The 24084-nt window shown below is 40.8% G+C and overlaps 1 protein-coding gene and 1 non-coding gene across 3 annotated transcripts in view; one reads left to right on the top strand and one right to left on the bottom strand.

Annotated features, from left to right (window-relative positions):
• Nucleotides 1-19722, top strand: part of EVA1A (eva-1 homolog A, regulator of programmed cell death) — a 66200-nt gene extending 46478 nt beyond the window's left edge. Inside the window, exon 4 of one of the 2 annotated variants that reach the window (XM_055240625.2) lies at nt 18433-19722. In XM_055240625.2, coding sequence (XP_055096600.1) covers nt 18433-18806 — 374 coding nt within the window. In that variant the 3' untranslated portion in view covers nt 18807-19722. The remainder of the gene's footprint in view (nt 1-18432) is intronic. The other variant, XM_063616596.1, reaches the window with a different exon arrangement.
• A 2610-nt stretch (nt 19723-22332) lies between these two features.
• Nucleotides 22333-22467, bottom strand: LOC129463373 (small nucleolar RNA U109). The gene has a single exon (XR_008651150.1). It is a non-coding gene; the product is annotated as a small nucleolar RNA U109 (small nucleolar RNA).
• Between the last annotated feature and the right edge of the window lie 1617 nt (nt 22468-24084).

Below are 24084 nucleotides of genomic sequence, written 5' to 3'. Positions count from 1 at the left end.
CCGTTTTTCTATGTTTGTCATCTCATGGCTGCCAAATGGCTGCTGTTGTTCAGGCTGATTCAAGATCAAAAAAGGCAGAAAATGGAAGGAGGTTCCAGTAGATCTCCTCTCAGATTTCATTGGCCAGGACTGTGTCACATGGTCATTTCTAGCTGCAAGGGAAGCTGGAAAAATGAGAATTTTAGCTTTTTCAATCTTTAGATCAGTGGTTCATATCAGGTGTGATTTTGCTCTGCAAGGGGACTTCTGGCAATGTCTGGAGGTATTTTGGGGTGTCACAGCTTAGAAGTGCAGGCTGCTACTGGCATCTAATGGGTGGATAAACATCCTACAATGCACAGGACAATCTCCTGCAACAAAGAATTATTGGAGCCAAGACATCAATAGTTCTGAAGTTGAGAAAGCATGCCCTAGAGCAGAGGCAGGCAAGGAAGAAAGGACTTGATGATGGTTTGAGGCATCCTACTCTGAAGGTCCTTCTGTGGCTTACCAGAGCTTTTAATGTCTGACCTTTACTACTGCATGCTTTTATTTAGTCACTACCCTCCCTGACCAAGACCTCTGCTCCAGTTATTCTAAACCACTTTCCAGGTGTTTTCTTACCTCATTGCTTTTGCACAGTCTTTTCCCTTACCAAGAATTCTCCCTTTTAGTCCTAGACTGACTGACTCCCTCCCAGCCTGCAGAACTCTCTTAGGGTCATCTCTCCTCAACCTACCCCACCTCAAATCAATGGGCTTAGGCACCCACCCACACTCTCCCACACATGTTTTATTTCCCTCTATATTAGCACTTGGATTGGAGGACTTAACATTTCCTTTTTAATTGTTTGTAAGGAACTCATTGGGACCAGAATATGATAGTTGATAATGAAGATAATCTCATTAATAGTACTGACCTCATTAATAACTCATAACAAGGTTGTTAGAAAGAGTAAATGGAATGATTACTCATTTTAATTTAATGATTTGAATATTTAGTATATTTGCCTGGCTCACCATTCTATTTCCTTTAAGTTTTTTTTTTTTTTTAAAGTCACCTTTTGGTACCCCATAAATATGAATAGCTGCTTTGTACCCATAAAATTTTAAAATAAACAAAGAAATAAATCACCTTCTCAGTAAATTTTGCTCATCACTATCCACTTCTCCCCAAAACACACATTCAGCACTTCATATCCTTCTTCCTATTTTTCCCATTTTTTCCTTCTTATCACCTTACCATCATCCACCATACTATATATTTTATTTATTTGTTTAGTATCATCTCCCCTGCTGGAACTCCTAGGAGAAGAGAGATTTTTGTTTCTTTTGTTGACTGCTATATCCTGCGCATGTAGAATAGTGCCTGGCACCCATCAGATGCTCAGTTAATCAGTGAATGAATATGACTCAATAACCAAATAATTATAAAAAGACATGTAGCAAGGAGTCTTACCCAAGAGCTGCTTCCTCCATCCAGTTCCCAAGCTTGACCCATCATCAGGCTCTTATGCATCCTTCCAGGGTTCTTTATGCAGATATTAAGAAAATACAAGGATATAGTTTTCTCCTCCTCCATTCCATGCACAGGTAGCACACCATGCATGCTGTTTTGCCCTTCACGTTTTTCACTGAATAATATATTATGGAGATATTTTAGATCAGCATGTGGAGAACTTTCTCATTCTTTTAGACAACTACATATTATTCCATTATATAGATAGACATCCACAGTTTAACCAGTTCTCTACTTATGTAGAGTGAAAATGGTTTAAATCTTTCCAAACTGAGCAACAAACAGAGCTGCAATAAATAACTATGACATGTATGTTCAAGTGCTCTTGTAGAATAAGTGCCCCAAAGAAGAACTGTGGGAACAAAGTATGTGTAAATTATCAACTGAGAAAAATATTAATAAATTATCATTTAAATAATTTTACCAATTTACTCTTAAAAGATATATGAGAAGCCCCTGCAGCAGTGTTTTCAAATTTTTGAACTTTGACAATCTGATAGATGAAGAATGATATCTAAGTGCTATTTAATTTCTGCTTCTCTAGATCAGAGGTCAGGAAGCTTTGTCTTTAAAGGGTGAGACAGTAAATATTTTCAGCTTTGTGAGCCATTCTCTGCTGTAACAACTCAACTTTGCATTGTAGCATGAAAGCAGACATAGACAATGCACAAATGAACGGGCAAAATTGTGTTCAATAAAATTTTATTTACAAAAACGTATGGCTGGGCAGACTTGGCTTGTGAGCCATAGTGTGCCTGTCCCCATTTTTCATATGTTGAAGAGCCATTTGTATTTCTTTGTCTGTGAACTGTCCATATCTCTTGTTCATTTTTATTGATCTTTTTCTTAATACTCTTTCTAGGCACTTTTCCTCTATTAGCCCTTTGTGTCTGTTACATATTACAGATATTTTTCGTAATTTGCCACTTGTCTTTTGACTTTGCTTATAGTAATATTTTTCAGAGCAGAAGTTTTGGGTGATTATTTTTCCCTGTTTAACCAATATTCGTTGAATGTGTAACTGCAAGTACAGTTATGCTGTTTAGTATTTAACCAGAATTCGAATCACATTTCCCATGACATTGGTATGAGGGAGGCAGTCTCTCAGCAGTGAGGGAGCCTCACCCCCCACAACTTAATTGATGATAGTCACAAATTTGGGCATTTGAGAAGATATTGTAGTTCTGGGTTTTCTCATTCCCCTTTATACTATGAATCCTGTGAGGGCCGATGGCCTTTGTGTCCTTAGCCTTTAAGCTATGCCCAAGGCATTGGAGACTTGCAGTAAATGTTTATAGAATGAATATAAGTAACCATGTATTAATATATATAATTTGTAAATTTTTTAATATTTAACTTTTTATTGATATATAACATGCATACAGAAACATATGCACAAAACATTTATGGAAAGCTTGATGAATTACTACAAAATAAATACACTTGTGTAACCAAGAAATAGAATCACACTTGCTCATGCCCCTGATAATCACATTCTCCTTCTCCTTCCAAAGGTAACCAAGATCTTAAGAACTAAGTATAGATCAACTCTGTCATTTCATGTGTTTTATTACAGAACACTAAAAACATATACAAAATACCAGAAAGTATAATAGACCTGTCACCCAGCTTTAACATCTACTAGTCATATGTTGTTTTTGTTTAATCTATACTTCAAACCATTTCCCGCCCCCCACTTCATTAGGTTTTTGATTATTTTTTAGATAAAATGCATACACATTGAAAGGTACAATCTTAATTGTACCTTTTTGACAAATCAGTATACCCACGTAAACTTCCCCTCTTTTAAGAATCGAATTACCCCCCCAACAATCATTAATGTGCATAGAAATTACCTCAAAGTATTATTTAAAATCCAGAGTTTTGACAGAATTTGTATTTCTAACAAAGTACAGATCTGCAGAGCACATGATAACTACAATGTTTCCTTTATCTAAAGTAAATACAATTTGATGAATAAAATTAAGGAAATTTGACCTAGGGTGAAAGCATGGATCAAAATGTCTGTACAATATGCTATATATAGGAGCATTTGGTTAACAATAACATAAACTAACCAAACAATTTTATTATTTTAATAACCAAAATTAGCAACAATCTTACTATTGCCTTCATAGAAGTGCTCCCTCAGAATAAAAAAATTTTAGTAACATCAGAGGGTATTGGTTAACTGGTTAACTGGTTAACAACAAATATTTGAAAGTAAATGTCTGATAAAATTAAGTAGCAGGTATCTTTTCAAGCCCATCAATGATCTTACATAGTTACCCAAAATTCAATCATTTACACAGCAAGTGCAGATAATTTTCGTAGCTTCCTATTAAAATTATATTTTAATACCCTTATACATTTTAACTCAGTTTTCTTATAAAATTCCCCAACTTAAATTTTTATATGACATATGATAAGTTCCCCTTAAATTCAATTTAAATTTACTGAATTTTATTAGGCAGTGTCTGTGTGTCCACCACCCAGTATTATCTGAGGTTCCTCCATTTGCACAGGCATCACAGCTAGGGAAACAGGAATTCACAAGACACAAGACACAGGCTGTCCTCTGCATCTCTTTCCTTCTCAGGGCATCAGTTCATCAGTCAATCAAGTCATGTGAGAGTAGAGGTTATATATTTTTTGGCACAGAGGGTATCATTCCTCCCCTCAGAGGAGGAAAGGACCAGAAGGTACTCTTAGGGGACACTTACTGGGAGGGCTGAGCCCCCTAAGGTGTGAGGCTCTGATTAGCAGGTATAGACTTTTCAGGAGGGAGGGATGAGTCAGCCATTCTGAACCTGCAGCTCTACTGTCTCTTGTCCCATCTCAAGACAATTCTGAAGGGCTGTTTTGGGCTGTCTGGATGGTGGAGGTTGAGGAACAGTTTGGGCTTTGATGTGGCTCAGATGAGGTGTGTCATAGGGGGCCCCTATACTCAGTATCTGGGCTGGTGCCTTTGAGGTCCATAGGTTGCCTCTTTGTATCCAAGTCCATTTTCACTAGGGAGGAGGCTGGAGAGTCTAAATGGCTTCCAGAGGCCCCCTCTGAATATCTTTGGAGGATGGGCACTGAAAGGGGCAAAGTAATTATCTTTGGAAATTCTAGAAAGTCTAGTTGGAAACCTGGGAAGACCTCTTGCCTGGTGCCTGAATACTCACTCTGCAGTCCTAGTCACATAGATGGTTGGTAGGCATAGAGCTGGGTTTGCATTTATATCAGCACAACCTTGTGTCGGGTTTGAAGAAGTGGCCAGGACTAGTGTCTTGGTTACAGGCTGGAGAACACCGTGAAAGCGAACTTCAGGCCTGTTGACTTTCATCTTGGCAATGATTGTTGGGTCCTAGGCAAAGTTTTTGAATGCAGCATGAGGCCAATCCATAGATCCACCTCCACACATCAGCTGTCCATAAGGTAAGAGGGAGCCCAGTTTATGTCTTGATGGGAGGCTCTGCCAGGTGGAAGAATCACATCTCAGGTTTCTTGACAGCTGGCTGACTTGTTGAAAACAGATCCAGGACAGACCTACTTTTGGATGTGTGGACAGGCATTAGCCTTTCAGTTTTGCTGATGCTTCACTTGAAGTCTCCTAGGAAACTTCTGTGGTAGGTTCTTCCTCTGCAGTTCTTGCCTTGCCTTTGCGTTCATTCTTCCTGTGAGTCTTGGTAAACGGCTATGGAGTCTGGAGTTGCTGGGGCTTCCTCAGTCCCAGGTTCTACTTTTCCTCTTATTTGGCCCAAGGGTTGTGGGACAGGGCCCCACCCCAGCACTTCACTGGGCACCTTTTGGTCCTGGCCATGTGTCCTAAGACTTGATAGTTCTTACACGTTCTCTTGGAAATGAATTAAATTTGTTTTTTCCAAATCTCACAGTAAAATTGCTGCTCCAGAAAGATGTATCATGGGTATTCTGCTTTTGTGCATCCTCCCTGCATAGAATTGAGGCTGTGCCTACTCTGGTTTCAGAAGCATGCATTGGAGTACTTAAAGTTAATCTGAAAAAGGTTTCAGACACTCATCAGGGAGATTCCTGCATGGGCTGAGAAATGCCAGGACCCCAGGCCTCCAGTACCACCCCTAAGGAGAGGCTCACAATTTGTAACATTTTTTAACAGTTGGAATATCCTCCACTAGAGAGGGTTTGGTGAAAGTAGTACTTTTGAACACAGATGATAGCAAGATAAATTAGTGTACCACTTTTCAAAACCCACTTGGCAGTGTGTATCAAAAGCTATAATAATATGTATCCTGTTTGACACAGAGATTCCTTTCCTGAGGCAAGGCAATAAACAACAAGCAAAAAAGGAAGTGGCATTAAGCACAAAAATATTTCTTCTAATACTATTTTTCAAAAATATTTCCTCATAACAACCTAAATATCCAAGGCAGGAAGCAGTTTTTGTAAACTGTGGCACTTGCACTGGGAAGAATACTATGTAGCCATTATTAGGCATGATGGAGGGAGACCATGAAGCAATACTGATCAGTGTTATATGCTGTGTACATGTGAAGTATACATGTACAGTATATGCAGAGGAAAAGATATGAATTATATATACATGTCTATGTATATACTCTGACTATAAGCAGGTAAATGTGAACAAATATGTGCATGTTTATATGATAGAGAAAGAGCAAAGGAAAATTCACTATACTACACACTGTATAGTTATATTCAGGTTGTGAAATTATGGTGATTTTATAATTTAAAAAATTCCCTCCTCTTTTTTTTTTGAGACGGTCTCACTCTGTCGCCCAGGCTGGAATGCAGTGGTGCAATCTCGGCTCACTGCAACCTCTGCCTTCCAGGTTGAAGTGATTCTCCTGCCTCAGCCTCCCGAATAGCTGGGATTACAGACGCGTGCCACCATGCCCAGCTAATTTTTTTCATATTTTTAGTAGAGATGGGGTTTCACCATGTTGGCCAGGCTGGTATTGAACTCCTGACCTCGTGATCTGCCTGCCTCAGCCTCCCCAAATTTCCCTACTCTTTTAATGTTATACTGGCACATATTTATACACATGCCCACATACATACACATACATATGTATCTGCATATAACAAATTTATTAGCTGAACTTTTGGAAATGGTGTCTTCATAATTTAGTTCAATGAACATTGTGAGATATGCACCATGAGCAACACACTGTGCTGAATGCCCAGAGAATAGAAAGTGAATCAATCATATGGATTCTGCCTTCAGATTCCTCACTGTCATGTGGGAAAGGTAATGGTTATATAACTAATTATAGCGCAACCACATAAAGTGCTGCCTAGACTGGAGGGGCTAATTAATCACACCCTTCTTCCAAACTCAAGGACCCAGAAAAGCATTCAAATTTTGAAGTTGACCTCATCAGTGTCAATTTCAGCAGTGGTAATGCTGGATGGAATAATGTGTCAGGGCCTTCTACCTAGTCTGTTGAGTTCTAGGGCAGCTATGGGATTGTAGGTCTTTCCCTTGCAGGGGAAGAAAAGTGAGCCAGTGGATTGGGAGGAGGGGCAGGGCAATGGATGCTTCCTTGTGGGGTGCCTATTGCCTGTGCAAGGGGATGAAAATGAGTGAATTTTTTCTTTCTTTATTTTACTCTAAGTTCTGGGATATGTGTGCAGAACGTGCAGGTTTGTTACATAGGTATACATGTGCCATGGTGGTTTGCTGCACCTAGCGACCTGTCATCTAGGTTTCACGTCCCTCATGCATTAGGTATTTGTCCTAATGCTCTTCCTCCCCTTGCCCCCTACCCCCTGACAGGCCCTGTGTGATGTTCCCCTCCCTGTGTCCATGTGTTCTCATTGTTCCACTCCCACTTATGAGTGAGAACATGTGGTGTTTGGTTTTCTGTTCCTGTGTTAGTTTGCTGAGAATGATGGCTTCCAGCTTCATCTATGTCCCTGCAAAGGACATGAACTGAAATGAGTGAATTTAAAGGAGCACATGTCAGAGCCAGCCAGGTAGGAACAGAGATTTCTCAATACTCCTTCTTGGGGAAGAACAAATCGGAGACGAAAGGAAAAGGAAGGAAGCTTCCTCCAGCATTTTAGAGAGGGCAATAGTGTTAGTGGAGGTCTTCCCTTTCCTATGGGGTGGGGCAGAATGCCATAAAGAGATGTTCTTTTTTTTTTTTTTTCTTTTGGCAGAGTCTCACCTGGTTGCCCAGACTGGAGTGTAATGGCATGATCTTGGCTCACTGCAACCTCTGCCTCCTGGGTTCAAACGATTCTCCTGCCTCAGCCTCCCAAGTAGCTGGGATTACAGGCACCTGCCACCAGACCCAGCTAATTTTTATATTTTTAGTAGAGACGGGGTTTCACCATGTTGGCCAGGCTGGTCTCGAACTCCTGACCTCATGATCTGCCCACCTCGACCTCCCAAAGTGCTTGGATTTACAGGTGTGAGCCACTGCGCCCGGCAAGAGATGTTCTTACAGTGCCTAAAAAATTTGGAGAAGAGATTTTGCCAAGCACTCCCTGACTACACATAAACCCCATGATTCTCTTTAATGCCCACTTTTTTATTTTATTATTTTGGGAGGTTAAGATTGTTTTTTATTAGTACAAATTTATGGGGCACATGAGAAATTTTCTTACATGTATATAATGTGATCTAGTCAGGGCATTTAGGGTGTCTATTGCCCAAGTACAATACATTTTTATTAACTGTAGTCACTCTGCTCTGTTATCAAACATTGAATTTATTCCTTCTATCTAACTGTACATTTGTACCATGTAACCCACTTCTCTTCATCCTCCCTCCTACCCTCCACTCACCTTTCCCAGACTGCTGTCTGTCTTTCCACTTTCTATCTGCATATGATCAAATTTTTTAACTCTCACATTTAAGTGAAAACATGCATTATTTGTCAAAACCAATTTTTAAAAGCCTTTTCCTTTTCACTCAAGGAATTGGAAGCTTCAGAGCCAAGAAGAAAGCCCAGGCAGAGAGAAGGTTGCACTTGCATGGAGACCAGCTGGCCTGGTCTGGGCTGGCTGCTGCTACCCTCTCCTACAAGGAGTCTGTTGGGCATGATCTGACCTCTGAGGGTGCAAATGAAATTAGCTTCAGGACCTCTACATAGGGCCTCTTCCTGCCCGTGAAAACAATGACCCTGCAGGAAACAAGATACAGCAATACAGTTATTTTTATTTATTAAGGGAAAACAACTGACAATGGCCCTCCCCACTCTGCTTCCTGGGTAGTTAACAGCTGTCTGGATCTGGTCAAGACCAGGGTGGATCATTGGCCAAGAGGAAGTGACCTGGAGCAGAAAGTATTAGAGGAGAGAAAAAACAATCACCTTGGAGCTCCAGTTTTGAATTTTGTGGGAAAAGGATGAAGAAGCATGACATAAATTGTATCAGCTGTGAAAATCAGGCGTGAGTCACCAGCTTGGGATCCAGTGAATTCCGTTACCCAGTCTGGTTGCTCTTACTGGGCTTGTCCAGGAATCCACATCTGGATGCTAGAGACAAAAGGGGATGTTTTCTGATCTGGGAGGCAGGACAAGGTGGACTCATTAAGCTACAGAGGGAGAACAGTAGTTTCCAAGATGGAGTTCAGAAACTATCTTTGAAGTTAGGCCTATGTAATAGGTGGGGTGAAGGCAGTATGTGAAAGCTAAAATGACTTGTTTTTCTGCCTTTAATATCATTTTCTATTTTGGTCAAAGCATGAACTTTTGAGTATCAGGCAGAATTACATTTGACACCCTCATCTTGGCCTCCACTTTTAAACAAGAGTAGCACTACTTACTCTGCTGAACAGTGGTAATGGCTGAAGGTATTACAGATGATCAGCATAAAGGAATTATTCCAGATCTTGGCAAAGAGAAGCATTCAGTGAATGATAGCTCTTTCACTCACTCTATGTATGTATGTATGTACGTATGTATGTATGTATGTATGTATCATCTATCTAATGTCTTTCTCCTTCTTTCCCTCTTTTCCTTCTTGCCTTCCTTCCTGTTCTCATCCCTCCCTTTCTTCCCCGTGAGTGCATATCTATGTCTCTTTGTGCATGCGTGTATGCAATATGTATATCTGCATATACCCTAATATTTTTAAGCATTCTTAGATTCCAGAATAGGTAAAAGGGTGCATGCAGAGATGCCACTTGTGGAGGGCCTGGGAAGTAGAAGGAGTATAGCTCAAGCTCTGCTATGTCTGTTCAGCATTTATAGGTTTTGACTTTTATTTCACTGGATTATGTGGCCATTGTTATTATGTTAGAAACCTTCATGGTCTGAAAACCCTTGTAGGGAATATAGGAGACTCAAGAAACGGAGATAGATTTATGGAGCTCCAGATTCATACTCCAGGGAGGACAGGGTTATGTTTGCTGCCTTAGTGGAAGGATACATGAGCTATCTAGAGGCTTTAAAAAGACAGCCTATCCCAAATTTATTTGTAACCTACCAACATGGATTGGTTAAATTAAGTTCTTTTAATGCTGCACACTTATACTAACACAAGGGAGGTTGAGTTATTGCATGAGTTGGGCAATAAAGCAAGTGTAACTGATGTACTCTTTCTCTGTCATGTCCTCTTTCTCTCACTCTGGGATCCAGGCAGGTTTTCTCTTGGTTGGGGAATTGTCTTCCTTGGGTTGAAGGGACTGAGGGAAGATGCAGTATTGGTATCTCCTTCTGAATCATGGCTTACCTAGGCAGGTTCTCTTCAAGGCTTCATGGTGTAGGAGACAGAGGACAAGACTTTGGTCTGAAAGATCATCCACAGAAAATGGATGTACAGTGCCAATGACAGGAGCTCGGCTGCTGATTCCCACTTACTCTGCCTACAGGGTCCCTTCCTCTACCCATGAGAGTAGAGCCAGCTTCCCATTATGTGGCTCCTTCAAGGGCATTATAGCAGAAGTGGGCCAGTCCCTCTCTGGCTCATTTCATTCTAGCTCAGAAAGGCTGTGGTGTAACTATAATTGGCTCAATTTCTTTCGCCTGATTAAGGAAGGAAAGCCAAAGTAAGGCTAGAAATCAAAACCTTTTTTGTTGCCAGGGCATACTAAGCAGTATAAACTCATTTCTAATTTATATACTCAAAGCCATACCTCCTAAACCAAAGTGTATGAAGGATTACTTTAAATTCTTCTTTTCCTAAGGGGAGAATTTTCACAATAACCTTATGTAGAATTTTTATTTCACACTCATAATAAAGTGATCTTTAATAGAGCTCTAAGAAAACTCCTTTAGAATGTTTCATACTAACAAAAGAAGGAATTAAACGTTTGTGAAGTTCAAGGCATGTCACTTGAGCACTACATCAATGTAAGAAAGACTCAGTGTTATTGAAGGTTAATTATCTATTGGAAAAAATTCACTAAGGGGCCCACACTCTGGCATTCCAGCAGAGGATGAACATGAAGAGGAGGGTGTGTTTGTGGGTCAAGAGTGGACAATGAAGTCTTTGGCTGTCTGGACTAAAGGCTCCTGAGGAAGAGTCTGGGGGGATATGATTGAAAGGGAGATCGGAACCAGATTTTTGACAGCCTTGAGTACCCTCTTTTTTTTTTGTAAAAGTAATAAGGCAAATAATAGAAGTCAGATTTTAAAATGTTGCTTTGACAGCCATGTGCAAAATGAATTCAAGGTGGAAGGAAGTGGAATCCAGAGTTAGAAAGCTGCAGGTGTGGGGAAATGGCAGTGAATAGGAAAGAGATGGAAGAGACATGAGAATGGCTGAGATTAATTAATTTATGTCTAGAAGCCAAAGAGTGGTCAAAAAATGACTCTGGGCATTGGGCACAATGACTGAAGGGAACCTCAGGCAAAAAGGGGAAGGTTGAAAAGGGGAGGGAGGGAGGAAGGGAGAGAGGGAAAGAAAGGGATAGAGAGAGAGGTAAGAGAGAGAACTTGCTGTTTGAGATAAAAGAGGATGACACCAATGTGAGGTACATTCTGTATGAAATTGGAAGGTACATGGGAGTTTTTAAACATAAAAATTAAAATTTACAGGAAATGTATCTCTTAAAGAGATGGATGAATTTCCTCCTTTCCCCTCAATTTGTTTATGTATTTATGTATTCATTAATAAATATCACTTTTGCCAGAAGGAAGCATGATTCAGTGACAGTTCTATTTCTGATTTTTATTTGTATAGCTATGGGTGTTGAGAAACTTTGTTCACATAAACATGTAGACAAAAACAAAAGAAGTTTTGTTATAATTAAGTCACTCCAGTCTTTGAATTAAGTTTTCATCATATGCCAAAAATCAGAGTGATCCGTCATCAAAAGTTATTTTGATTTATCAGCTGACAACCTGATTAGGCCTTCCTTCAGTATTGTTGAAAACCAAGAATTGGAAACTGATTTGGAAAAGAATGTGTTACCAGTTATTAGGGGCTTTTGCCTCCTGTCATTGACATCAATATTTCAATATTTGGAACTGTTATTTTGCTTGGTGTCCATTTTTGCACTCTGGGCAGCGCACCATAGTAAGATGGGATGTGGGGTGGGGGAAGGGTCTGACTTTAGCGAAATGGGGGAAGCAGTGGGTGGTGTAGAACAGGTAAGCCTGTGCCTTCCACCACAGGCATCTTCTCAGGCAGATCCAATATAGGAAAGAACAAAGAAAATGGCTGTGTAAGGTCTAGAAATAGATTTCCTTAAAACCAGCTATGCCTGTTCACCTCTTAGGCACATGTTCCCACTGTGAAGACTGCTTGTCTCGAGTAAGGCCGAGCAGTGAGATGAAACTCAGGCCCTTTTAGACCAACAGGGACTTAGGTGTAGTCAGTGGCCTGATGAGTTTGTGGGCCGAGGCAGCAACCTGGGCTCCCTGACCAGCCGTCACCCTGAGTAGAATGACCTTATTTCTTCCTGATGCAACTAGTGGCAGAAAATCAATTCTGTTAGCAATTAGGAGCAGATTTCTGAGGCAGAGTCAAGGCTCTTTCAGAGGAAAAGGACTCCTAGGGAACTCTGGACAAAGTTCAGACCTGACCCTTGGGAGATATTTTATCTTGATAAACAGCAGAACCCATTTCTCCAGCAAATGGGCTTCATTTTGCTTTATCCCAGTGATTTTGACTTTTTTATTATCATTAGAACTAGGTTTTGTGAAGACCACTCTGGACTGACCCTTTATGGCTTTTTGGTTTTCCATTTCCTGTGCCCACTGACTTTTCTCCAATTCTGCATTCTTTGAGATTGCCCCAATGGTGCCTCCTGCCCACTTCCATTATTTCACTCAGTTGTGCTCAATTCCAATTATGTTTATTGCATGTCCTTTTCTCTTATCAGGGTTGAAGGTCCAGTAAGGTTGTGACTGGCTCAAGGTCATTTAACTAATAAATGACAGTGCCTTCCTCCCACTTTACAAAAGAAAGGCAAATTATTGGATTTAACCCAATCCAGGGAGGCCAAGTCCAGGGCTTTTATTTGCCCCAAGACATGTTCTCTCTATCTGAGGGCTTAAGAATTTTCTAAGTTGCTCTTAGAATCTAGATAAGACTCAGGCCCATTCCAGCCTGTCATCAGATAGCATGTTTTTATACACATTGTGCATGTTAATTATAATCAGGCAGACATGAGCAGATCACAAATAAATGCAGATTGGTGTGGAGTTCATGGGCTGTTCTGGTCATTATTTCCTCCAGGAAAATATAAATCTAAAGATAAACGTGGGGCCTTTGATGTGATCCCATAGCACCTGGCATAGGAATATGCTATTTGTAAGCAAATGAGTTCTGAGAAGACCATTTTTTAAAAAAAAAACAAAGTGTGTGTGGTGCAAATTTAAATTTGTTAAGTCACTCAGTAGTGCTACAACTAGAGATGTACAGATACATTGACAACTTAACATTTGGTTCACTTTTAAAAGTAAACAGCATCTCAATCTAATGGTGAGACATTAAGCTAATTGTTAAATAATATCTAAAACAGATCTTTTCCTGAAACAGTGTTGCTAGATTTAAAAAGATACACATTATATACAGCTGTTTTGAATCAACATAAAAATTGAAGAGGTAGTACAGAAGGTTCTCATATCCCTTCCTTATTAGTTTTTTTGTTTCTGTTTTTGGCTTTTTTTTAACTTTTATTTTAGGTTTGGGGGTAACTGTGCAGTTTTGTTACATGGGTATATTGCATGTCGCTGAGGTTTGGTGTACGAATGATCCCATCACTTAGGTGGTGAGCATAGTACCTGATAGGTAGTTTTCCAACCCATTTCCCCACCCCACCCTCCCCCTCTAATAGTCCCTAATGTCTATTGTTCCCTTCTTTATGTCCATGTTTACCCAGCTTTTAGCTCCCACTTATAAGTGACAACATGCAGTATTTGATTTTCTATTCCTGTGTTAATTTGCTTAAGATAATGGCCTTCAGCTGCATCCATGTTGCTGCAAAAGACATGATTTTATTCCTTTTATGGCTGCTTAGTATTCCGTGGTGTATATGTACCACATTTCCTTTATCCAATCCTCTGTTGATGGGCACCTAGATTGATTCCATGTTTTTGCTATTGTGAATAGTGCTAGTGCTGCAATAAACATACAAGTGCAGGTATCTTTTTTGTAGAAAGATTTATTTTCCTTTAGATATACACCCAGTAGTGGGATTGCTGGGTGAAATCATAGTTCTGTTTTAAGTTCTTTGAGAAATCTCCATGCTGCTTCCCACAGGGACTGAACTAATTTATATTCCTACTTTTTTTTTTTTTTGAGACAGGATCTCACTTTGTCACCCAGACTGGAGTACAGTGGTACAATCTCGGCTCACTGCAGCCTCCACTTCCCTGGCTCAAGTGATCCTCCTGCCTCAGCCCCAGAAGCAGCTGAGACTACAGGTGTGCACCAGCACACCTGGCTAATTTTTGTGTTTTTTGTAATGATGGGTTTTCCACCATGTTGCCCAGGCTGGTCTGAAGCTCCCTGAACTCAAGTGATCTGCCTGCCTCAGCCTCCCAAAGTGTTGAGATTATAGGTGTGAGCTACCATGCCCAGCCTAGTGTTCCTTTTATGCACAACTTTGTCAACATGGTATTTTTTTACTTTTAATAATAGCTATTCTGACTGGTACGAGATGGTATCTTGTTGTGGTTTTGATTTTGATTATGATTTCTCTGATGATTAGTGATATTGAGCATTTTTTCACATATTTGTTGGCTGAATGTACGTCTTCTTTGCAAAGTGTCTTTTCATGTCCTGTGCTCATTTGTAATGGAGTTATTTTTTGCTTACTCAATTTTTTTTAAATAGATTCTAGATATTAGGACTTTGTCAGACGCATAGTTTAGGAATATTTTCTCCCATTCTGTAGGTTGTCTGTTTACTCTGTTGATAGTTTATTTTGCTGTGAAGAGGCTCTTTAGTTTAATTAGATCCTACATGTCCATTTTTCTTTTTGTCACAATTGCATTTGGAGACCTGGTCACAAATTCTTTGCCAAAGCCAGTGTCCAGAATGGTATTTCCTAGGTTTTCTTCTAGAGATTTTATAGTTTTAGGTCTTACACTAAAGTCTTTAATCCCTCTTGAGTTAATTTTTGTATATGGTAAAAAGAAGGAGTCCAGGTTCAATCTTCTGCATATAGCTAGCCAGTTATCCTAGAACCATTTATTAAATGGAGAATCTTTTCCCCTTTGCTATTATTGTTGACTTTGTCAAAGATCAGATGGCTGTAGGCGTGCAGCTTTATTTCTGGGTTCTTCATCCTGTTCCATTGGTCTATGTGTTGGTTTTTGTACCACTACCATACTGTTTGCTTACTGTAGCCTTATAATATAGCTTGAAGTTGAGTAATGTGATGCCTCTGGCTTTTCTTTTTCTCCCCCCTTAGGATTGCTTTGGCTATTTGAACCCTCTTTTGGTTCCATGTGAATTTTAGAATCTTTTTTTTTTCTAATTCTGTGAAAAATGATGTTGGTACTTTGATAGGAATAGCACTGAATCTGTAAATTGCTTTGGGCAGTATGGCCATTTTAACAATGTTGATTCTTCCAATCCATGAGCATGGAGTATTTTTCTATTTGTTTGTGACATTTCTAATTTCTTTCAGCAGTGTTTTGTAATTCTTGTTGTAGAGATCCTTCACCTCCTTGGGTAGCTGTTTTTTAGGTATTTTATTATTTTTGTGGCAATTGTAAATGAAATTACCTTTTGATTTGGCTCTCAGCTTGGACATTGTTGGTGCATAGAAATGCTACTGATTTTTGTATTGATTTTGCATCCTGAAACTTTACTGAAGTCAGTTATCTGTTTGAGGAGCCTTTTGGCAGAGTCTTTAGGGTTTTCTGGGTATAGAATCATATTGTCTGCAAAGAGTGATAGTTTGACTTCCTCTCTTGCTATCTGGATGCCTTTTATTTTTTTTCTCTTGCCTAATTGCTCTAGCTAGATCTTACAAGACCACCTTTATTTACCCAGAAAGGAACGTTTACCAAGCACTTTCACATGCATTATCTGCACTGATCCTCCCAACTGTCTTGTGAAATATATGGCACCTCAGCATTGACACTGATGCCATAGAAGCACCAGGAAATGATGAGAAGGGAATAGGCTTTGAAACTGGATAGACTTGTGTTTGTTTGCTTGGGCCTTTCTACCTTGTCGTGTGGCCTAGGGATGTAACAGTACCTCTTTTTGCTTCTGCCTTTTATTTCGTAAAAGACAACCAACAAAGGAGGAAAGGAGTAGAAGAAAAAGAAATAAGTGGGCTATTTTAAAGATTGAGGCTGATGATGTAATGGAGTTCATGAAATTTTAGGAACATATTTGGACAATATTTTTTTCTTTTCTTTTTATTTCAATAGTTTTGGGGGTACAGGTGGTTTGTGGTTACATGGATAAGTTCTTCAGTGGTGATTTCTGATATTTTAGTGCACCCATCACCAGAGCAGTGTACACTCTACCCAATGTGTAGTCAGAGAGATTAATTTGGATGACAACATCAAGATTATAAAAAATTTTAACAATCCGGAACCTGGGTGAAACAAAATGAAGTTTTTGTATTTGAATTGAAAAGAATCCTAATAAGTAGCACACAGAAATAGAAAACACAACTTAATGCCATTACCTTTGTGAGCGTGACCTGGAACAAGCCACTAGACCAGCATGTAGGTTAGTGTTGACTTGCCATATAAGGGGGAACACAGTGGTCTTCAGTAGGCTTGAATTTACCTAATCGTCCTAGCATTTGGTCCAAGTGTCTCCATCTCATCCTCATGCTCACAAAATGCCCCATAACTCCCTGTCTCCTAGGGCTGGTTGCCCCCACAATGTGCTTCCATCATTAACAGCCCATTGTTTTATTTTCTGTCCATTGCTTTCATCTGTCTCCCCAGTAGACTAGGTGCATTCCGAGAGCAAGAACTGCATCTTATTTAAGTCTTTGAATTTCCAGAACCTACAAAAATTGTCCAAATATAGGCAAAGGCATAAGAATGATATAATAGACTGTGGTGACTCAGGGGAAATTGGTGGGAGGGGGGGTGAGGGATAAAAGACTACACATTGGGTACAGTGTACTCAAGGCTAGGCCTGTTCCTTTGTTCTCGTAGGTACCTAGAATAAAAACTGTTCACTCAAAGACTCCCATTCTGTTAAGCACATCTTACAGGGGTCACAACTAGGCCCACTAAGCAAACTGATCATTAACAGAATGACTGTTATCTTCTCTCACCAAGGAAACAGCTCAAATTTCTCCTCCCCTTTCAGTTAACCTGCTGAGGCCACTCCTAAATACCTATACTGGCTTTCAATGTGTGACTGATTGCAACTATTGCTTTTTACAAAACTACCCCAAAACTTAGTGGCTGAAAACACACATTTATTATCTCCCAGTTTCTACAGGTCAAAAATCTGGGTGTGGCTTAGCTGGGTTCCTTGGTTCAAGGTTTCTCACAGGCTGCTGCAAGGCCAGGACGGTGGTCCCCTCAAGACTAGATGGAGGGATGATTCACAACCAAGCTCATTCACATGGCTGTTGGCACCATTCAGTTCCTCAAAGGGTGTTGGCCAGAGGCCACCCTTAGTTCCTTGCCACTTGGACTTCCCCATAAGGCAGCTCACACATGGCAGCTGGCTTCATCAGAACCAGCAAGTAAGAAGAGCCCCAGAGAGGGAGAGAGTAAGAGAACAAGACAAAATCACAGTCTTATGTAACCTAATCTTAGAATCACTCATTGCTTTTGCCATATCCTACAGTTGTCCCTCGGTATACACAGGGGATTGGTTCCAGCATCCCTGTGTTTACCCCAATCCGTGCATGCATACTTAAGTTCTGCAGCTGACCCTGCAGAAGCCACATATTTGAAAAGCTGACACTCCTTATATGTGGATTTCTCATCTCGCAAATAATGTATTTTCAATCTACACGTTTATTTGAAAAAAATCCATGTATAGGTGTCCTGTGCTGTTCAAACCCATGTTGTTCAAGGGTCAACTGTATTTCTTAGAAGTAAGTCACTAGGTCCACCACTTGAGGGGAGAGGATTGCACAAGGGTGTGAATACTAGGAGATGGGGTTCATCTCAGAAGCTGTCTACCACTGTGATGAAAGGGTAATTCAGTGGGGGTGCATGAGCAAATTCACAAGTAAAGATGTTTTGGTCTAGGTGAAAAGAGGTTTTAGATAGATATATCTCTTAAACAAATGACACCTAAGCACAGCTGCTTGCATACAGTAGGTGCTAAATAATTACTGTTTTTCTTTTTTACCTTTTCATTTGGGAATAATCTCTAAGTTAAAGTTGCAAGAAGAGTGAAAGACTTTCGTATACCTTTTACAGATTCACCGTTTGTCAATAATTATATTTTGAATACATTATAAAATATGTCACATGGGAGGACAATATTTGTAACCATCAAAACTTTGGGGCCTGGTGAGAGGTGTAGGCTGGAGTCATATTGGATCTCTGCATATGGAGTTGTCATCTCTCAAATGCTTGCTTCTTCCTCTTCTTCCTCCAGAAAATCCTGAGCGAGCAGTTCTGTACTTTGTTTCTGGCGTGTGCATTGGGCTGGTGCTGACCCTGGCTGCTTTGGTGATAAGGATCTCTTGCCACACAGACTGCAGGCGGCGTCCCGGGAAGAAGTTCCTGCAAGACAGAGAGAGCAGCAGCGACAGCAGCGACAGCGAGGACGGCAGCGAGGACACCGCGTCCGATCTCTCCGTGCGGAGACACCGCCGCTTCGAGAGGACTTTGAACAAGAACGTGTTCACCTCCGCGGAGGAGCTGGAGCGCGCCCAGCGGCTGGAGGAGCGCGAGCGCATCATCAGGGAGATCTGGATGAATGGCCAGCCCGAGGTGCCCGGGAACAGGAGCCTGAACCGCTACTATTAGGGAGCAGCAGGACCCCGGAAACCACTGGAGGCCGCCTGGAAAGGAGAGCATCTGCAGGGACAATGGGCACAAGGAACTGAACCCAGCTCTGCTAATATTGTGATTTCAGAGAAAAAGCAGGACATGCCCCTTTTCTAGCCAGGAGGATTGCTCCTTTTTGGCCAAATGTATGGAGAAGTAGAAAAATCAAAGCAGTTCATCAACCTTTCCTGGTCTTGGAATGGTGCTGAAAAACCCTCTCCAATACTGTGGATGGAGATTGGAGAAACGCGACTGTGGTTTCTCTTGATTTCTGAGGATCTCAGAAGTTTCAGCAGACTTCCTTGCTCTGTGTTATTCCTTTGCAAAAGGAAAGATCATTATAGCATGAGGGCTGGGAATAGCAGGGTGAACTTAACCCAGTAAATGCAATTTCCTAAATGACTTCATGCTATGGAGGTGATTCTGATTCAAATAGCATGATCCATGCTTATTATTTAAGGCTGATTTTTAAAATCTTGTGTTGCAAGGGCAACCTCGTCCATTTTAACTGGCACCTCAGGGATTAAAATCCTATTTTTTAGTGTAGTTCCCACCTCATTCATGAAAATGAATAGAATTATTGTATTATGGGAGATGTGTCAGTGAACTAGAAAATGTCAATAACCTCAAAGGATGAAGGGTTTTTATTTTACATAGTTTATAAAACATATATTGACATGCATATTTGAAAATGCTGCATAAAAATAAAAGTGGTGTGTTTTCCCCCTCTTTGGAGACAAGAAAATTTTATTATGACTCTAGATAATTGTGATTTTAAACACTTCGTTTTTTTTTTTTTTTTTTTAATTTGGATTTCAAAGAAAAGAATGGAAATAAGAGGTAAGGATTAAAGCCAAAAAGTTAGGATGGGAATAAAAAAAAAAGTTACATAAAATCTTTTTGGTTGCATGTCTGTCTCTGTGGTTACCCTTACCTTAAATGACAACCCTTTTATATACGTGGGTATGGGCTTTTGCCAGGCCCCTCAAGGATTAGAGTGGGGAGATGGTTCCTGTGTGATAATGGGCTTTTCACTTTCTGTAGGTTATATGTATGATTGCTATAGTTGAGTTGTTAAGCAGATAGAGGAATAGAAGACTTACCTAAAGCTAGAAATAAGATGGTAGCCCTTATATGAAAAGAAGTTGGTAGGGAAGGAGGAGAAGCCAGGCTCTGCCAATTTAGAAATAGGTTACAGAGGACAAAACATCCCCTAAGCTGGTAAACAGGAAGAGTGAGACCTGTCTCTCTGTTGACTCCCTTCTCTTGCCATGGAGTAGATTCCTAGTCAGTCTATCTGGGTGCTCCAGGGCCTTCCTGCTGGGAGGATCTCCCCTGTTCATTGACTTTGTCACCATGCTTAAGAGGATGGTCAGGAAACTTCCTTTGGTGAGGTCTCCACTGCTTTAGCAGCCCACTTTTTGTTGTAAGGACTCTTGGAGGGCTCTCTGAAGAGCTGAACAATCATAATCATAATCTTTGCTTGCCAAGGGGGCAATAAAGTTCACTTGCAACACTCAGTCGCTGGCCTGATTGTATAATTTTGGGTGGCTAGCAACATTGGCTGGCTAGTTACAAGTGCCAAAAATCTTGCTGAGTCAGCATCTCTGAATCTAGATCCTTGCCCTTGTGGTTTCAGTCCCTTAGCAACAATTGCAGGAATCATCTGATTCCCCTGGGCTTTAGATTAACGTCATCTATCCTTGTCTCCACCTCTTAGAAAAATGAAACAATTGGGAGCTGATTTCCATCACCAGGGAGCATCAAAGCTGATTATGGGGTGGGATTATGAGCCTTATTGGGCAGGGACTGCAGTAGCAGAGGTGTTTGGGAGGGCTCCGGGGCAGATGCCTGTCTCAGTTTTCACTCCCATATCCTTTTGACCGAGTCCATAATGTTCTTGTAATTATGGTGGTGGGGACATTGCCTGAGGCATAAAATACACTAGGTAGCAGCTGCTTCACTTTCATATAACAAGGAATACAGCTTTTCAACCTTCCCTATCTTGATTCAACCAATTCCACATTTTAGGTTTATCACTTCACACCTGGTTTTAGTTTCTGTATTAGAACATTTGCATTTGCAACAGAAAGATATTCCACTTAAGAGCATTTATTGATTCACACAACTGGAAGGTCATGGCTGGATCTGAGGATTCAGAGATGACTGGATCCAGGATCTTAAATGCTACCAAAAAGTTGGTCTTTCTCAGCTCTCCACTTTGCTTCCTTCTGCTGCTGGTTTCATTGTCTTCTACTGCAGATGAAACTGTAACAAACTTGTACAATATAGTGTGTTGGGGTGCTTGCTTCTGATCAAGCCCCCACACAGCTCACAGACTGTATGTGCATATTTGGCACAGGTTCATGGCTTGTTTAGCTCAGAAGTCAGAAGCAAGACACAACATGGAATGGAAGCTTTTGGTGCAGGTTTTCTGGTCTTTGGAAGTTTCACAGAGAAGCACTAGCTGACAAAATTCTGAGATAACTTTATGAAGTAAAGATGACTTAGGAGCCCAAGAAATCCTCTTCAGGCATTAGTGCTCCCACCAACTTCCCTTAAGAGCCTCTTCCTGAGCTGCAAGGGACAGGTGGTCATTTTCAATTCATGGCATCTCTAAACGCACTCAGCTGAACCTTTGCCATGTGGCAGGGAGCACACCAAAGGGACTTCGGGATTTACGTAGTTTCAAATAAGGACAGAAGAGAAAAAGAAACACCTTGCTCTGTGGCTTAAAATATAAAATCACAGGAAGGACTCTATGGTCTGGCTTGTGTAGGTCCATGGATGAAATCACCAGTCATTGTGGGCAAGAGACTGAGCTTCTCTAAGAAGAAAGTGGAGATAAGATGCTAGGCAGGCACTCGCAGTAGCCACTGCACCACTCTTTTCTGTCTTTCTTGGTTTTCCTACTCTCTCTCTCGGTTTTTCTTTTTTCATTTTCTTAATGCTTTATCTTCTTTTCCTTAACCCCTTCAATATGGGTCCATCCTTCTAACCTTGAAGAGCTGATCTTCTCACCCTACATCCTGTGATATCTTATATATTGCAGTGACTCTAAAGATCACCTACACATTGATGACTTGAAAAATCTCTTTCCAGTCCTGACGAAGTTTCAGACATGTATAGCCCACTGACCTCAACCACAGGAGACAGTTGTCCCACAGGATAAATTTGGCAGTGTCAGGGAGACATTTTGGTTGTTACTGCTGGGTGGGTGGGATGCTATTTGTATCCAGTGGCTAGAGGCTAGGAATGCTGCTAGACACTTGATAGTGCCAAAGCCAGCCTTTCAGTCCTCTCCACCAACGCCCCAGCAGTGAGTGAAGAAATCTCCAAGTTATTCCAACCCCCAGGCATATGACTCTTTCCAACCAAAGCCTTAGACATTGACAAATAGAGATAAATCACCCCTGTTGAGCCCTGTCCAACTTTTTAGTTCAGGGAATCCATGAACACAGTAAATTGATGGTATTTTTATGCCTCTAAGTTTATTTTCCCACTTTTATGAAGGAGAAATATATTAACCATACAACCTCTACCATAAGATTGGCTGCCCTGGGGAGTCCTTTTTACATGTAGCTTGTTATGAATGTATTACTGTTCCCAAGGATAGAGGAACAAACATTTCTACATGCAGTATGACCCTAAGTTTACAATAGATAGCTGGACAACTTCCCAAAACTGCACTCACCTTCCCCCCAGACCTATGTCTCTACCTATATTTTCTGTCAGTTAATGATACAGTTTGGATCTGTGTCCCTGCCCAAATCTCATGTCGAATTGTAATCTCTAACGTTGGAGGACGGGCCTGGTGGGAGGTGATTGTATCATGGAAGCAGGTTTCCCTCTTTCTGTTCTTATGATAGTGAGTGAGTTCTTATGAGATCTTGCTGTTTAAAAGTCTGTAGCACCCACCTCTTCTCTCTCTTCCTCCTGCTCCCACCATGTAGGATGTGCCTGCTTCTCCTTTGCCTTCTGCTATCATTGTATGTTTCCAGAGGCCTCCCAACCATGCTTCCTATATAGCCTGTGGGATGATGAGCCAATTATTCCTCTTTTCTTTATAAATTACCCAGTCTCAGGTAGTTCTCATAGCAATGTGAGAATGGACTAATATAGTTAATGACAAGGCAAGTTACAAGGTTACCCAAATCAGAAGCCTGGGACCATTCCGGTTTCCTTCTTTTCCTTGAAGCTTCACATATAGCAATTAACAATCTTCCCGATTTTAAGTCATTAATATTTCTTGCATTGATTCTTCCTTTACAGCTTAGTTTAAGCCCTTATCATCTCCTGCCTAAACAATTGGAAAAGCCTCCAAATATCTAAGTCTTGCCACCATCAAATCCATACTGAGTACAGCTACCAAGGTGACCTCTATTAAAGGCATGGCTGCTCATATACCAATCTCTTTTAAATCTCCCATTTTCTCCCCATTGCCTATTTAAAATATCCAAATACTTCTAGATGACATACTGGGCTCTCCATAGAAGGCTCCTGCAGCTCCATCACCTGCCCCTCCTTGCTCATTCCTTTACATTCTGATAATATCGAATTCCTTATAGTTCTCTTCTACACTTTTTATCCCAATTGTTGCTTCTGTCTAAAATACCTTTCCCTTTTTCTCCCACTTTTCTACCTATCCTCAAGACTCAGCACAAGTGTTTCCTCTACCAGGAAGCCTTCCAAGGCTTCTCCAGACTCGGCTAAGTATTGTCCTCTAAGTTTCCACATATCCTGTGCTTGTTATGCCCCTTGTTCCTACCATACTGTTGTGAAATTGTTCACTTGTGCCTCAAAGGCAGGGAGTCTGCCTTGTTATTGGGTCCCAGCAGGACGCACACATCACATGCTTTCAGCAACTATTTGTTGAACTGTGGTAAAGACTATATTGTATTCGCCAAACCCTGTTATCTCTGCCTTCTGGACACATAGATGGACTATATTTCCAAGACACTATTTTGGGTAAATGTGGCTGTGTGACAGAGTTTTGCCAATGGAAGATGGCAGGCCTACCTAATTGACGTTTGCCATTTCAATGTTGGTTGGCTCATATGATCTTCTATCCTCTCTGCTGGCTGGATGCAGAAGATTCAGCAAAGAATTCTGAGGCTCTAGAGGATGGTGGAGCCACAAAATGGAAGAAGCCTGGGCCACTCACTGTCCAGGAACATCCACATTGTATTTTGTGTTAGGAGAGAGAGGCTGATGAAATACAATCCTGAATTGAGAGCTGGAAGGGCTCTTGAAGCCT

The sequence above is a fragment of the Symphalangus syndactylus genome, chromosome 14 (assembly GCF_028878055.3).
Source record: "Symphalangus syndactylus isolate Jambi chromosome 14, NHGRI_mSymSyn1-v2.1_pri, whole genome shotgun sequence".
In the NCBI taxonomy this organism is placed as follows: domain Eukaryota; kingdom Metazoa; phylum Chordata; class Mammalia; order Primates; family Hylobatidae; genus Symphalangus; species Symphalangus syndactylus.
Note: the sequence above shows the minus strand (reverse complement) of the source record. Positions and strands in the feature narration are given on the sequence as shown.